We start from the raw sequence: 14,416 nt of genomic DNA, 5'->3' as shown, positions 1-14,416 counted from the left end.
GGCCAACACGCCAAACATTCCGCTGAATCGATCGCGGCTTTCGGCACCACAAACGCAACATTTCGATGTCAGAGCACACCGTGATATGATAAACGGCGGCGGGCAGCCCCTCCGGAAGACCAAAACATTCCTGCACGCACCTGACGAAAGAAAAGCGAAGGGAAAATGCAATGCACGCCAGAGTTCCCTCCAGAGTGGTACGAAGGGAACGGAACTCGAGGAAAACCCATCGCTGCACGGTGGACCGGCGGTCATTCGGTCGCTGCAAGGGATGACTAATGACACGCGATGATGATAGTGGGTGGCGTGTTGATGTGACGTGTCAGACCACAGCCACACACAGCCACAGGCACAGACACGAACCGTGTTACTGGCGCCTCACCGTTAACACGTCAGCATCGATTCGGCGGCCTCGTGACTTGAGATAGGATCCAATTTATGTACTCGACCCCTCCCTTCCCTCCGCTCTATAATGATTCCACAACCCAAAGCAAAGGGGGGGGGGGGGGGGGCAAATGAAATCAGAACATCACAGTGCACAGTGCAAGACATGTTGATTATCAGTCATGGTTTTGAGAGACTTCCATTTCATTTCCAGATGAGGATATTTGAACGGGCAATCGAACGAAAATGAAGTAATGCTGGTACACACATAACAACACCAGCACCATGGTGAGCACTTTGAACAAATAAATCAACCCCCGAGGCCGGCGAGGAGCGTGCAGGGTGCATTCCACTCCAATTCGATGCTCTCTTTCGACGCGCCCGCCACACCTTCTGGGTGCTTCGTGCGTTTCCATTTGTACTTGCGACTGCGCTCCCGATGGAACAGAGAAGAAGGAAGCAAGGGAAGCCCATGGTACCGTACCAGCTTCGGAACAGATGGACGGCGGCTTGCCACAAAACACCCTCACCCCGAATCAGCCTCTCCACTTCGGTAATGTGCCTCCACGGTTTCTCATTTAAGTTCAATCGAACGCGGTCGAACCGAATGGCCGCTGACGTCGGAAGGCTTTTTCGACTTTTCGACGATTCACTCTTCTGAACGCCCCATCGAAGAACGCCGCTAATTAAATTGTGATCTACGGGCAGAGAGGCGAAAAAGGGGGGGGGAGTGAAATTCCATCCCGAGCCTGAATTGCTCTTTTTGCGGAGGAGGCCAAGGTGGTGATCGTACGCGTACTTAATGCGATCGATTGTTACAAGAGGCCATTCCGCGCCATAAATGACGCACGGCCCGGGTCCAGCCACCGAACGATCGCTCCTTCAACAGGAGAAGAGCGAGCCTAGCGTGTCAGGTGCCATCGCTCGACGACGCCAATCATCGCGCTGTGCACCCCGTGGTGTGTTGTCTTCGCTTGACAGCTTCTTCAGCGGCGGTTTTTTTTCGCTCTCTCTCTCCAGTGACGATCAGTGTCAAGGTCACACAGCCATGTGGACGGATGATGGAAAGCGCATGGAATGGAGAGAATGAAAAAGAAAGAGACAGAGCGGGGACCGGTACCAGCGCGGGCCGTTCCAGTGCGATCGTTGACCCCGGCGGCCGTCATTCGTGTATTCGTGGAGGAACCCCCGGCGGGGGGAGGGAGGCACCCAACGGAACTGGTCACCGTTCCCAAGACCTGCTTAGCCCCGGGGACAGCTACAGCGAGAGCGAAGAATGATGAGCGAATGACAAATTGGCAAATGGCTATCATCGGACTGGAGTTTCCAGGCCAACTGGCCAGTCAACCCGTCTACTGTCAGTTCCCAAAACAGGGAATTTCTTTTTCGATCGCTTGTATAAACTGATCCACGATTAGGCAGCATAGAAAATGTTTTTTTTTTGTATCCAAGTTAAAAGAAGAAACAGATTTCATCACCGACAGCGGTCGCCATCAGATCCTTGGTTCTGGAAAGTGGTACCAACCAATCGTCTAATCCTTCGCATCCTCTTCAGAACACGAGCCCAGCAAACCTCGAGTACTTGGGCTCAGATAACAGCACGAACGGCAAAATATAAAAGCAGCATTTCTGATTGCGTTCAGTGCTGACGAAAAAACTTCCTCCGGAAATTCGTTGTAAATTTAAGCAAAATCACATACAAAAAGTGAAAGAGAAAGAGTGGCACTACTGGTGGTGGTGGTTAACGATGCGCCCTTTTTTCCTGCTCGGTATGCTGTAGAACCACCCATCTCCCCTCCGTAAAGCGGGCTCATTTGGCTCTGACATTGAAATTAACACATCATTTCATTTGGCGGCGGCGGCGGCCTGGAATGGTGCTAAGGTGGTAGAGAAGGAACAAGAGTGGTGCGAGTTACACTAGTTAAAGGGCGAGTGTGAACATTTTCACCTTGCCTCGTAAACAGTCACGAGGCAGCAGCAAACTGGAGCTCTCTCGCCAAAGGAGCAGCGCAGCTACCAAGCAGCGCACAATCACCGCACACCGTTGTTGGCGGCCTCCAAAATGCAAGAGCTACTACGCCGCTACACAAGAGGACGATGGTTTTCTCTTTTGGGTTTTTGGGCTTTTTGATGTTCTTTTTTTTGCTGTTGTTGTTGTTGGTTTGTTACAAACGCAAGCATGCGTGAGTATTGACGCGACCTCCAGGCACACACAACCGCCACTATGCCGCCATGGAGCTAATGCCTTTGGATGTTGCTCTCTCGTTAAGCGAGGTGGAGCAAGTTTGCTGTGCTGCCCAGATGCGCATATGTGCGCGTGAATGATATGCAAATTTAGACCCGTAAAAGTTAGACACTAAGGCACATTAATGAGGCTCTGGACAACGGCGAAGAGCTGGAGCGATGTGGAAAAGGTTAAGGTCGCTTACAGATATTTTTAAACCAATTCTCCGTTGTGTTTGTGTGGCTTAAAATTCGCAACAAACGCTTCCACCAAATTGTCATTCATTTTTATGCTTCAAATACCAACAAAACCCTGCCAAGGAATTGGTTTTACAAAGTTCCATTATGGTGCAGCGTGTGGCCCAGAGGCTCGAGATAATAAATGAATCGAACGCGAACGCAATTCTGCGGCAACGTCGTTGGCATGGCGCCAGCCCACTGGCCAGGCAAGCGTATCGCATTATCGCGCCGCTATGCTCCTCTCGTCGATGCTCACTCGCCGCTGCATGCACTTATTTGGCACACTTTACAATGACCCGTATTTCGTGTCGGTTTTTTTTTTGCCTTTTTCGTGTTGCTATCAATGCTACCTTCAACTCCCTCTCCCTCTCCCTCCCTCCCTCTCTCTCTCTCTCTCTGTCTAACCGTTGGTCGGGCCTGGTTTGAACTGGCGTGACCCCCTTCTTTATGACGGTGGCCCCCTTTCGAATATGCTTGCGCCCCACCTTAAATTGACGTACCACAGCACAGCGTCGGATATGTGGTAGCGCCACCAACACCAACACCACCACCGCCCCATTCGATGCCATAACTTATGATGCACGCCGCCCTGGCGGTTGCGTTTGGGGTGGTGAACTCGCACGCACCACCCAAACATTTGAACAACGCGATCATTGAGCATAATCGCTATCGATTATGGCAAACGATATTTGGGATCCTAAAGAAAGGATTGTGCTCGGTGATCGTAAATTTAGATCGGGGAATTTGCGTTTATGTTCAAATTTTTTAATTGAATAATTTGAAATAAAATTAAACAAATCCATGCCCGCTGCCAACGTGCTCGTAATTCGTTCGGTAATGAAAACATCAATTTGGGAACCCCGTTGGTGACATTGGCTACCGCTAGCTAGGCTGGTGCCGCGCGCCACATTAACGACGAACCGCGAGCACAATCTAATCTTGTGCGGCTCAACCACGATCGCACAAACGACGAGCAAGGGGTCCGCTCCGAGACGAGACAAGAAGAAATGTATGCAGTGCCCCCCCATCCCGCCCCAGTTCCGGTTGGTCACCCATCGTCTTGTGCTCTCCAATTTCTCGAGCAGTAAATTAATTAGATTCCAACAAGGAAGGGAAGAACACTAACGTAAACGTGGTTCCACAAGTCACCAAAGCGAGACCAACGCTAGGACCCACACTACACTAGGTCTGAGCCTCTCTGGGTCTGAGTTGGGGGGGGGGGGAAGCCGGAACGGAAGCGTTGGAAATCTGGCAAGACACTTGCCCGGTCCGTCTGTCCGCTCGGATTAGGCGCGAGCGCCAAAAGCACCGTAATTTCATCACCAGCACCAGACCTTCTCTGGTGTCCCGCAGTTTGCTTCCAAGCGGAAAGCGTATGAATCGTGGTGCGAGTGCCACTCCACGGTTCTTTCACAGACGGACAGACGACAACGACGATTTCAACGGGTTTTTTTCCCCTTTTTCTTTACTGTGTGGACGGTGTTTTCCGTCTCGTGACTTGTGGCCAACATTTTCATTCGATTCGACCGCGGATCGGTCCCAGACGGTGATCGCAGACGTCGTCGTCGGTTTTTGGACGCGTGTCCAACCGTGACTACCAATCTAGCCGCTGCTGGTTGATTCGTTTCCTATTTTTATGAACTTCCAGTCTCCATTTTTCCAGCCACTTCACTTCTTCGATTGCCTCCACGGGGGCCGGGGGACAGACAGGGAGAGCGAGCGTACCATTTGTCCACGTTTCCATGCTCCAGGTCTGGCCTGGGACTTACGACTGGCTGATCTAACACGCCGAGCCCTTTTTTGGGGGGGGGGGGGGGGGGCTTTGCTCGGGATCGCAAAAGATGATGGGCCCTTATTTTCTTAAAATCTCTGCTACCCCGAGAGGGAATCAATTTAATCGAGCAGAAATGCCATTAAGCCGTCCGCCGGGGTCCGGGGAGCTTTCTTTCTGTCGCTTGGTCGCTCCTCGAGAGGGAGGTTTTTTGTCGTCACCCCAAATTATGCTCACCGCTTCTCGTGGAGCCCAAAAACGAGAGAGACAGAGAGAGCACCAGTTGGAACTGATGACGGTCTGATGAAATTAATTTGAATCTCGGTCGGTCTCGGTCTTGTGCGAAGCGGAAATCAACGGGCAAACCACCACCACAAATGGCCACCCTTAAGTCAGCCAGCTAATGGGTGCTTCCTGTCCCGTTGGGACATTCCGCAAATTGCTTCGCGCCTAGTTATGGATGCATTATTTAAATCGCGGGCTCCGATTGGGCCAGCCGATGCTGCGGGGTCCAGGGAGGACCGTTACATTAGCACTAAATACCGGCCAGTCATCAGATGTTAATTAGTCACCGAGGATTCATCAGGACAGTTATGCGAACAATATTTGCTTTTGTTCCACACCTTTCTTTAAGGGGGGTTTCGGTTTTGTTAAATCCGCGTTTCATACAAGCCTCCATGTAGCTCGCAACTTTGAAGAGCGTTTGCACAAGACCAACGTTTTCAAAGTCGGTGAACATCGTACCGTACTGGGCCGATCGATTTGAAATTTTTAACACATAATCTGTACACTTTTTGCCAGGTAGCCTCGTCGAGATATCATTAAAATTGTTGATACTTTTTTGTAAACAATTCTGTAAAGCTCGTTTTTCTGGCAGAATCGAAAAAGCATCACTTTTTCACCTTCAAAAATGTGCCAAAAATCGAAAAATTTGAATATCAATAAAAACTCTCCGGGACTACCTAGATAAACTTATAACCTTTCTCACGAATATCGACTTGTATGTTTCAGATGACGCGTCATGTCGCTACGATGGGCACCGTAAAAAGGACCTTTGCAACGACACGCCTACCAAAAATTGGATGCCACGGATTAATTTTTCAATTAATGTTACTCAGAACAATACCAAATATTCTTCAAAAGTTGTAGATTAATATGCCATTTACTTGAAAAAATAAAGCTAAATGGTTACGTCACAAAAAATCGTCAAAAACGGGCCTTTTTTTGGCCCGAACATACCAAAGCCCCCCCTTAAATTAAACATCTTCTTTATAATAAATATAATAATATCTTTAAAATGCCATGAAGCAAAACATCAGCCCTGTACACTCTCCCCTCCTTTGAAAACAGCAAATACCCATAAAGCGTTGATGCATGGCACACATCAGCTAAGCATAAAAATAGCTGTCCGTTCCGACAGGTAACACATTGCTAGTCCATGTTGTGGTGCCCCCGGTGCTTCACATAATACTCCACACATGAGCCAGCGCAATGGACCCCTAGCAGAGCGAACAGACGCCTGTTTCCTGAAGAAAACGGAACTCGTTCTCTCAATTGCAACGAAATGCATTTTGCTCATCCATAAGTAACGCAATGCCACGCCAGCGGCCACTCTGACGACGTTTGGGGCGCTTTGTCCTTGTGCTTTAAATCGTAGCCCTCGGAGGGGATAGTATTTTGCATGTCACACCACCACCACCACCACCACCAACACGCCACCTTGAAGGTTGCTGCAGCTGCTGCTGCGCCACGGTGCTTAATGTTATTACTTTCAGCCCAAAAATGGGAATGCCTCTGGTGCTTGAAGCCGTGCAGAAAAAAGGGGCAAAAAGCGAACAGATCTCGTCGAACACTCGTTGTCCTTCCACAGTACAGTACGGTGCAGCACAGAGTGGTCAGCCGGCCCGCTAACACACCGCTGCCACCGGGAGCTTTCCGCGAGCTCCGCTAAACCGTTCGTCGCCATCTTCGACTTGGGGCTCCTGCTTTCCTTCGCTCTTGGTATGCTTCAGCAGTTTGCAGTTTGTTTTTACTTCTTCCTCTTCAAAAAAAAGCCCCGTTTTGAAATGAAATTGTTTTATTCATAAGCCTGCATACCGTGCCATTTTGACCAAGGTATACACCCTCCCTCTGCCCCCATAGAGCCATTCAAGGGAGGGTGTGATGGTGAGTGGGGTTACTCCGCTTTCCGTTAGGAGGATCTTTTTCCACCAGTTTTTTTTTTGTTTCTGGTTTGTTTCTGTTGAGGTAAATGTGTGAGGCTTTCCAGTTGCGAGTTGAGCGTACATTGAGCGAAGGGTTTGCAATGTCTCGGGGGTTTTCTTTTGCTTTCTGACACTACAACCAACCCGCCAGACCCATAGTCAGCCAGCTAGCCAGCCGTTTTTTGTCACTTCCTTGGCGTGAGAAAACTAAGACCTCGAAGAAAGCGACCACCACACACATCGCCCGTACGGCCCACGGAAGGATTTCAAAAGCCATCGCGCTCATCGTTTGCTTCCACCTTCGTGCCATCAAGGGATTGGGCTTCATCGTGCCGACTGGCCAGCCGTGCAGCCTTGTCCCTTACATCGTTTTTTTTTTTCGCAACCTTGGCAGCATTTCGTTGGGTGCAATTGAAAGGAATTGTACCAACGGGTAAAACGATTTGTGGCGACTATGGAACCATAAATACTGTGCTTACGAGTTACTGTGACGCTTTATCACAAAGGGGAACAGCATAATAATCAACGCCAACACATATTTATGCGGCCAAGGCGAGTGTCCTTGTCCCGTTCAATATTCATCACAAATACGGCTGCAATGGAGCCGGCCGGGGGCCGGTTCGTCTGCACTTGTCGTCCCATTGACTATTGGTCGGCAGATTAGTGAAATGTGGTAGCCAACCAACTCGCTCGGTTTGCTTCCGTGGCTCCGGAACAACAGCACAGTAGAGTTCGGAGAAACGTTCCCTTTTCTCACTTCCGGCACACTATCCAATTACATTTTTACCATAGGTTGGCCACAGGGCTGCGAAAATGTCGCGCAAACCGTCGATGTCGATGCCGGGCGCCCATCTCCGGCCAAACGGACAGGCGGAACAGAAGCAGCACAGGAGGAGTAGGACCAAGAGGAGGCCCTAGTAGTGATCGGTAATACAATCTCCCCGACAAGAAGTATGCCACCTTGTGTTTCGATCGAATTCCTCATTGCTTCTACGTATCTCTCTCTCTTTCTCTCGATAGCTCGATACAATTCATTGGGCAACAATGTGCAGTGACATTAGGCACTAGCGAGCGGACCAGTCGGAGTCGATTCTCGAGTTACTCCAAAGTCCTCGCGAAAGGGGGAGAAACGATATTGGTTCCAATATTAACCTCTATCGGCGACACCGGGTTGTGCGCCACGTGGAATGCACGACACGCCATAGTGGTAATGCCCTTTATCGCCAAGGGGAATACTCCTTGACTTCTGCTGAATGAATCCGGAAAAGGGGGAAGTTTATGGTACACTACGACAGGGGCCATTGCGCGATCGATAGAGTATCCCTTGTTTTTTTTCAAGCGAAGGCATTCGAATACCAAGCGATGGCGATGTACAAGGATATTGTGCCAAGAGCCGGTCGCCAAGTGAACTGTCATGAGCAGAACCGTAAGGACACGTTCCTTTGCGAGCGACACACCAATACAGCGCCACTATGTATTGGCAAGTGATTGCCAATTGCCGGGTGTTTTTTTGGACGATGTTTTGCTCCAATCCGGCAATACAACTTCCGGAATATTTCGTCCATTCCCAGAGAGTGAAATCGAGACACTGCGATTGCGAAATAGCTCTATCAGACATCTTGGCTTATGGTCTCGGATTTGGGTTTTTGGAAGTCCTGGAAAAGGACAAACCAAGAGGAAAAGACATTTCACGAGAAGGGCATCCACTAAATGAGAATAATTCAATTCCGATTTGGTGATTTGGCGGTAGACTGGCGCAGCGAGCCTTACGTGACGTCATGATTTAAAATGCCGCAGACCAGGCGACATAAAGTTCAATCAGCCGCATACCGCAGATTGCTGCACATGCCCATCATCGCCCTGCCTTATCCTGGCAAACGACAACCGACCAGTGGTGGACCGGTGATGGAGCGGCCATCCAAAACCGCAACAAGAAAACCAACAATTAAACGGAATGAGAAGAAGCCAACCGAATGACAGTGCGCTCCATACTGCTCCTGGCGCTCCCAAAACGGCCGAACCACTAATCGTCTGCCCAGTCCACCGTAATCCAAATCTGTCTCAAGGTTGTCCAGCGATAGGTTGTCCTTCGTGGTTGTCCACCAACCGCACACCACCACCCCATTTGCCATCCCACAGCCTCTCGCCGGTGACAAATACGGCGGCCACGGGTACACGCGGCTTGGGCGATCAATAAAAATCCATCCCACCGTGGCCTCCCCCTCCCCCTATTCGAATGGGAAATTGTGGGGAAGGAACCATGCTACTGCTGCTTCCCGATCGATTCTTCGCAGCCCAGAGAACCCAAGGATATAAAAAGGGGGATAAGGGAAACGCAAAGCAGGCGTCGTCGTCTCGTTGTTGGACCCCAACCGGTTGTTGCAACGGCTGCTCTGAATGCCTTTCTTCCAGTCTCTCTCGCTCTCTCTCTCTCTTTCTTTCTTTCCCCTTCCCCACCCACTGATGACGAGGTCGGTTCTAGTTTGTTCTGGTCGATGCCGACGAAACGGAACCGGAAACACGTGAGCAAGAGACGGGAGGACAGAGAGAGAGAGAGAGAGAGAGAGTGAAAGAGAGAGAGAGAGAGAGAGGGCACGAGTGAGAGCGCCGGGCTCGGTTCTCGTCTTCCTGGCTCTCTCTCTCTCTCTCACTCTCAACAACGCCCCCCTTTTCTTCCCCATCTTTCTAACAACCAAAACGTACCTGGTGATTGCGTTTTACTGTTGAGAATTTGGTTAATTTCTTCCATGGAGTCCGCCATGTTTACAACTCGTCTTCGTTTGTCGCCTTCGTGCGCAAGGGAACGCGTTCACACGGGTTCGACGGCTTCTGCAGTCGTTGTTGTCGTCGTCTTCGGAGTGCCAACGGGATGGCCACAGACTTTTCTTTCGGAATCGGTGTTTTTTCTGGAGGAACTTTTCAGTGTCGATGATCGTAGCAGCGCTGATCTTTCTCCTGCTCGCTCTCTCGCTCTCGCTATGCAAGACAAGAAGGTCGGTCACACCAGCGTGCGCGGTGGGTGTGTTGCACTTTCTTGCACCGACGGTGGCCGGCGACGATGGAGGAGATGACCTGCTGCAGCAGCAGCACAACACGCGATGACCTCCGCACACACTACAACGGATGTAAGGCCCAAAGGAGAGGAAGGCTCCTCGTCACCACGTATACTAGATCTACTCTTGGCGACGGCGGCAGCGACGGTCGTCAGCAAATGCCAACACACTAGATTTAGTCGTGTCGACACACAGAGACACACGGACACGGACACGGACACTGTTACACCGGACACACAGACGCACCGGGCGACACACACGCGTACACGGTAGTAGTACACCCGTACCGACACACGAACGCACTATCCGATTGATTTTTCACACCCCGCGGTGGTCAGTGGAAGGAAAATGCAACCCTTTTCCTTCTCCAGAAAAAACCTGGCAACCGAAAGCTGGGCCAGCTGCTGCTGCTACTGCTGCGGCTAGTTTGCGATACGCGAGGGGAGCACAAGAGACAGTGTACGCAATGTAAAGCGCACACACACGAACACACGGGCGCTAGCATACATACACTGCACACTGCTGACGCACAAACACACCAGGCTGGCTCTCTCAGCTGCTCGGCAGCTTCACGCGCACACGCGGCTCGTGTAGGGATAAAGGATTTTACTCGGAATTCACGTACACACTTGCAATCCGCGGTTTCTTCTTTTGCTTCTTCTTCTTCTTCGCGGTTCACGCACTTCTCGCGCGCGCGGGTGGCCAAACGCTCGCTCTCTCGCTCTCTCCGCCTATCTCACCAGCTAGAAGGCCGCACCTGACAACCTGGCGACGGCGACAGCGACGACGACGACGACGACCTTACTCACTGGCGCGCTTGCTCTCGATCGTTCTTCGCGGTGGCTCCTCCAAGTCCAAGAATGACGAAAGAGTTGGCGCTGATGATGATGATGCTGCTGCTGCTGCTGGGATCGACAACCGCGAACGAGTGGCGACCGGCAAATGTCTCCTGCGATGCACGAGAACGAGCCGTATATTCCACTTTATGCGCTGATCGTCGAGAAACTTCCGACGAGCCGTGGTCTGGCGGCCTGCTTTGGTTGCAGCACTGCGGCGTTGGCTTCTGCGCGGGACCACGGGATGGCGAGACGACTCGTGGTATCCTGGAGTTGGTGACCGGACTGCAGGTGTGACACCTTTGGAGCGCTCACGGACTGCTGGCAACACCGTGTGCACCGAAGATCCGGGGGCACCACAGAAACACACACAGATAACACAATCAACGGAGGAAACAAAAAAACACCAGCAATTTTATCGTCGCGGCCCCACCAGATGCTGATTGCTGTGGAAAACGGGGAAAAAACGGTATGGCATTAGAAAAGCGGATGCGGCAATGCAGATCTACAATAGTTCACTGCGAGTATAACGGGTTCGGGCGGAACTGTACGGGGTGGTGCGGTGATCATCGGTGGGGAACAGTTTTTCACACCAACACTTGTGGGCACACCGCGGGGCGGGGGAGCACAAAGGAAAAGTCGTGTCGTGTCGATGCAGTTTTCCACTTTTTTTTTTCCACTTCGCTTCGATGTGGAAGCACACGGAGCAACGGTCGGGGGCAACAGATGGTGGTGGGCTCACTTCCGCTCTGGTGTTCTGCTGGTGTCGAAGCACTCTAGCCGTCTGGCACAAGGCGATCCCGGGGGTGCTAGACGCAGGTCTGCGGGCTGATGCTGACCGACACCGTTGAAGATCCACCATCCGAAACACCGCAGCACGCTTTTTGTCGCTTACCTACTGCTACCTCGCTCGCTCACACGTCGCCGAGTTATGCTGCCTGTTACCCTTGATGCTTGACAACCGCGCACGCACGCAACTGCCTGGCCGTGAACCCCTCGTAGTTCGGCTCGGTGCATACCACCCTGTGGTCGAGCTCAGGTGTCAGTAGAAATAGTTAAAAATTAAAATAAATCGAAAGTTAAACAAACCATGCCTTGCTGACCAGCCGTATTTTATGTCCAAGTGTACAAATAGTATAAATTCGATGAAATTCCCCTGTTTTCCTTGAACAAACTCGCCAAAAATCAATAAAGTGTACGACAACCCGGTCAGCAAACATCGGATTGTGGGAGTAACGGGTTCCGAGGAAGATTTACCTCTGCGCACTGTAGGAGTGAGCGAGACTTCCGATCGAGCTGCGTTGCACAGGTGCACACTCTTTTCACAGAACCAAATATTTAAAAATTCTAAAATCTTGTAAATCGTCTCCATTGAATAAAAACCTAGATTTTTGTCTTTAATTTTGGACTTTTTTCCCACCCCCGTAAATGCTAAAAACGTACTAAGTCGAAGGTCCGAAACCACTAACTGCACTAACTGCATCTTAAAAAGTTTTTTTCGAGCCTCGCATCAATCGATTTGGTTACCAGGGGATATCGGGGCGAGCACATGGCGCAAACAGCAACAGCTCGCAAGCCCACCCCGCGAAAGGGGTATAGATTTCGTGGTCGGGTGGTGAAAGCGTGCGATGAGGAAACCCGTTTCGGCGTAACCGCGGTCCGAGTGAAGCGCGGCTGTGAAAAGCCGAATTCCGCGAGTCGAGATTCGTGTCTAGCCCCACGCTGACGTGTTCCGGTAACGCGCTCTGCTACGGTAACTATATTGACTGCATTTGCGGTCCCCAATCGTACGAGATGTCTCATGACTCATACGAGCAATTCTCTGCATTCGTTTCTTCTGCGCTTCTTAGTTTTCCACCGCACACGCAGCCACCCGGTAACAAACTTTCTTCGAGGATCATCCCGTACTAACGCCACCAAACATGACATCACCAGCGGGCGAAGTTTTCATCGTATCGGCGGCCAGAACACCGATCGGTAGGTACCGGGTATAAAGCGTGTACTCGCGATTACCTCGATTACAGGCCAAAACATGAATGAGCCGGGCTATGCCGGGGGATTTACCTTCGAATCTTTACGGGGCCATTAAAAAAGCCATAGAACAAACGAAGTAGAGTGATAAAAAGGAAAGGAAGAAAGGTGAAAATGTTCAAACTGTTATGCGGCGATACGTGGTGTCGGCGGATTGGTCGGTCGGTCGGCCGGTTGATGGTGCGTGAACAAACGTGTGTGCCGTTACGTGACGCCGTGCTTTCGAAATGCTTGCAGTGCCGTGTATTTTCCTAGCCGATCCCGTAATACCAATACCCAGGCAAATGTCCAAAAACGAAGACGCAAACCACCCGTGGTTTGGTGATCAAAGGTCAGCCAGGGAAAACCCGAACCCGATGGACAGGGGAAATGGTTTATCTACCCTCCCTTTGCATTGTTTCCGAACTCTACCCTCACTGCGGCGATAGATAACGATTGCAGCCAAACATATTGCTGCTTCTCGAAGCGATCTCCGTTGGCATCTTCTTTTATGCAACGTCGTCAAGCGGTAGGAATTGAATATGTAAATGCGAACCACCTGGATAGCTCTGCAGATGCGACGATCGGATAGGTGTGATATTTACATAAGAATGTCCGGCTCGCCAGCCAGCGTAGGCGCCGAAAAGGCGCCTGCTAGGATTTCGTAAAAATAATGACTTGCGATCGAGTATGGGTAGCTATCACACAACATCCAGTTATGCCGATATTATTTATTTGATTTGTGCATAAAAACGATAGCGCTAATTCCTTCATTCTATGCTTCGCTGATGACCAAACATTGGTTACTTTCGGTTTCATTCCGAGAAGAGGCAACACTCCACACACCATTTAGCGTTGATTCATTGATGGGTATTTAATGAGCAAAAACAACATTTCACTAATTACGCAGTTAACGATGGTTTTTTTTATCAATCGAACTAATTACCCCCGGTGAACCGAGAAAAGAATCGTCCATATGTTTGCTAATTGATAAAAAACATAACATGGATTAATTTCCCATCTTTACCATTTATTGATGGAATCGATATTTAATATTATTCCATTGTTTCGCCGTAGGTAACTTCATGGGTACACTGGCGTCGTTATCCGCGGCCGAACTCGGTGCGGTAACGGTGCAGGAAGTGCTGAAACGTGCCGGCGTCGAGGGTAGCGATGTCAGTGAGGTCATTCTCGGACAGGCCCTTACCGCAGGCCAAGGTCAAAATACGGCCCGCCAAGCATCGATCAAGGCCGGTGTACCGAAGGAAGTTCCGGCGTACACCATCAACATGCTGTGCGGTTCGGGACTGAAAACGGTGGCCCTCGGTTATCAGGCGATTCGTTGTGGCGATGCCAGCATTGTCGTTGCCGGCGGTCAGGAATCGATGTCCAAGTCACCGCACGTGCTCCATCTCCGTGCTGGCACCAAGATGGGCGAAGCGAAAATGGTCGATACGATGTTGCACGATGGATTGACCGATGCGTTCCACGATCTGCACATGGGCATTACGGCGGAAAATCTGGCCAAAGAGTACGAGATAAGCCGGGAGGCACAGGATGCGTTCGCGGCCCAGAGCCAGCAGCTGACGGAGGAATCGCAAAAGAAGGGCTACTTCAATGACGAGATCGTTCCTGTTCCGGTCGTGGGACGCAAGGAAACCGTGCAGTTTGCGGTGGATGAGTACCCGAAGCATG

At 50.8% G+C, this 14,416-nt stretch overlaps 1 protein-coding gene and 1 long non-coding RNA gene across 2 annotated transcripts in view; one reads left to right on the top strand and one right to left on the bottom strand.

The window, feature by feature from the left end:
- The window catches only part of LOC126581072 (uncharacterized), a 28,326-nt gene extending 16,644 nt beyond the window's left edge, over window positions 1-11,682 (bottom strand). The window contains exons 1-2 of the long non-coding RNA XR_007609138.1: window positions 11,607-11,682; window positions 9,526-11,157 (exon numbers count right to left, since the gene is read on the bottom strand). This is a non-coding gene — a long non-coding RNA (uncharacterized LOC126581072). The remainder of the gene's footprint in view (window positions 1-9,525; window positions 11,158-11,606) is intronic.
- Window positions 11,683-12,263: 581 nt separating this feature from the next.
- Window positions 12,264-14,416, top strand: part of LOC126581056 (acetyl-CoA acetyltransferase) — a 2,875-nt gene continuing 722 nt past the window's right edge. Inside the window, exons 1-3 of the mRNA XM_050244487.1 lie at window positions 12,264-12,464; window positions 12,562-12,688; window positions 13,799-14,416. The exon at window positions 13,799-14,416 is cut by the window's right edge and continues 233 nt beyond it. Coding sequence (XP_050100444.1) covers window positions 12,634-12,688; window positions 13,799-14,416 — 673 coding nt within the window. The 5' untranslated portion in view covers window positions 12,264-12,464; window positions 12,562-12,633. The remainder of the gene's footprint in view (window positions 12,465-12,561; window positions 12,689-13,798) is intronic.

This window comes from Anopheles aquasalis, chromosome 2 (genome assembly GCF_943734665.1).
Source record: "Anopheles aquasalis chromosome 2, idAnoAquaMG_Q_19, whole genome shotgun sequence".
Lineage (NCBI taxonomy): Eukaryota > Metazoa > Arthropoda > Insecta > Diptera > Culicidae > Anopheles > Anopheles aquasalis.
This window is presented reverse-complemented; position numbering and strand designations above follow the sequence as displayed.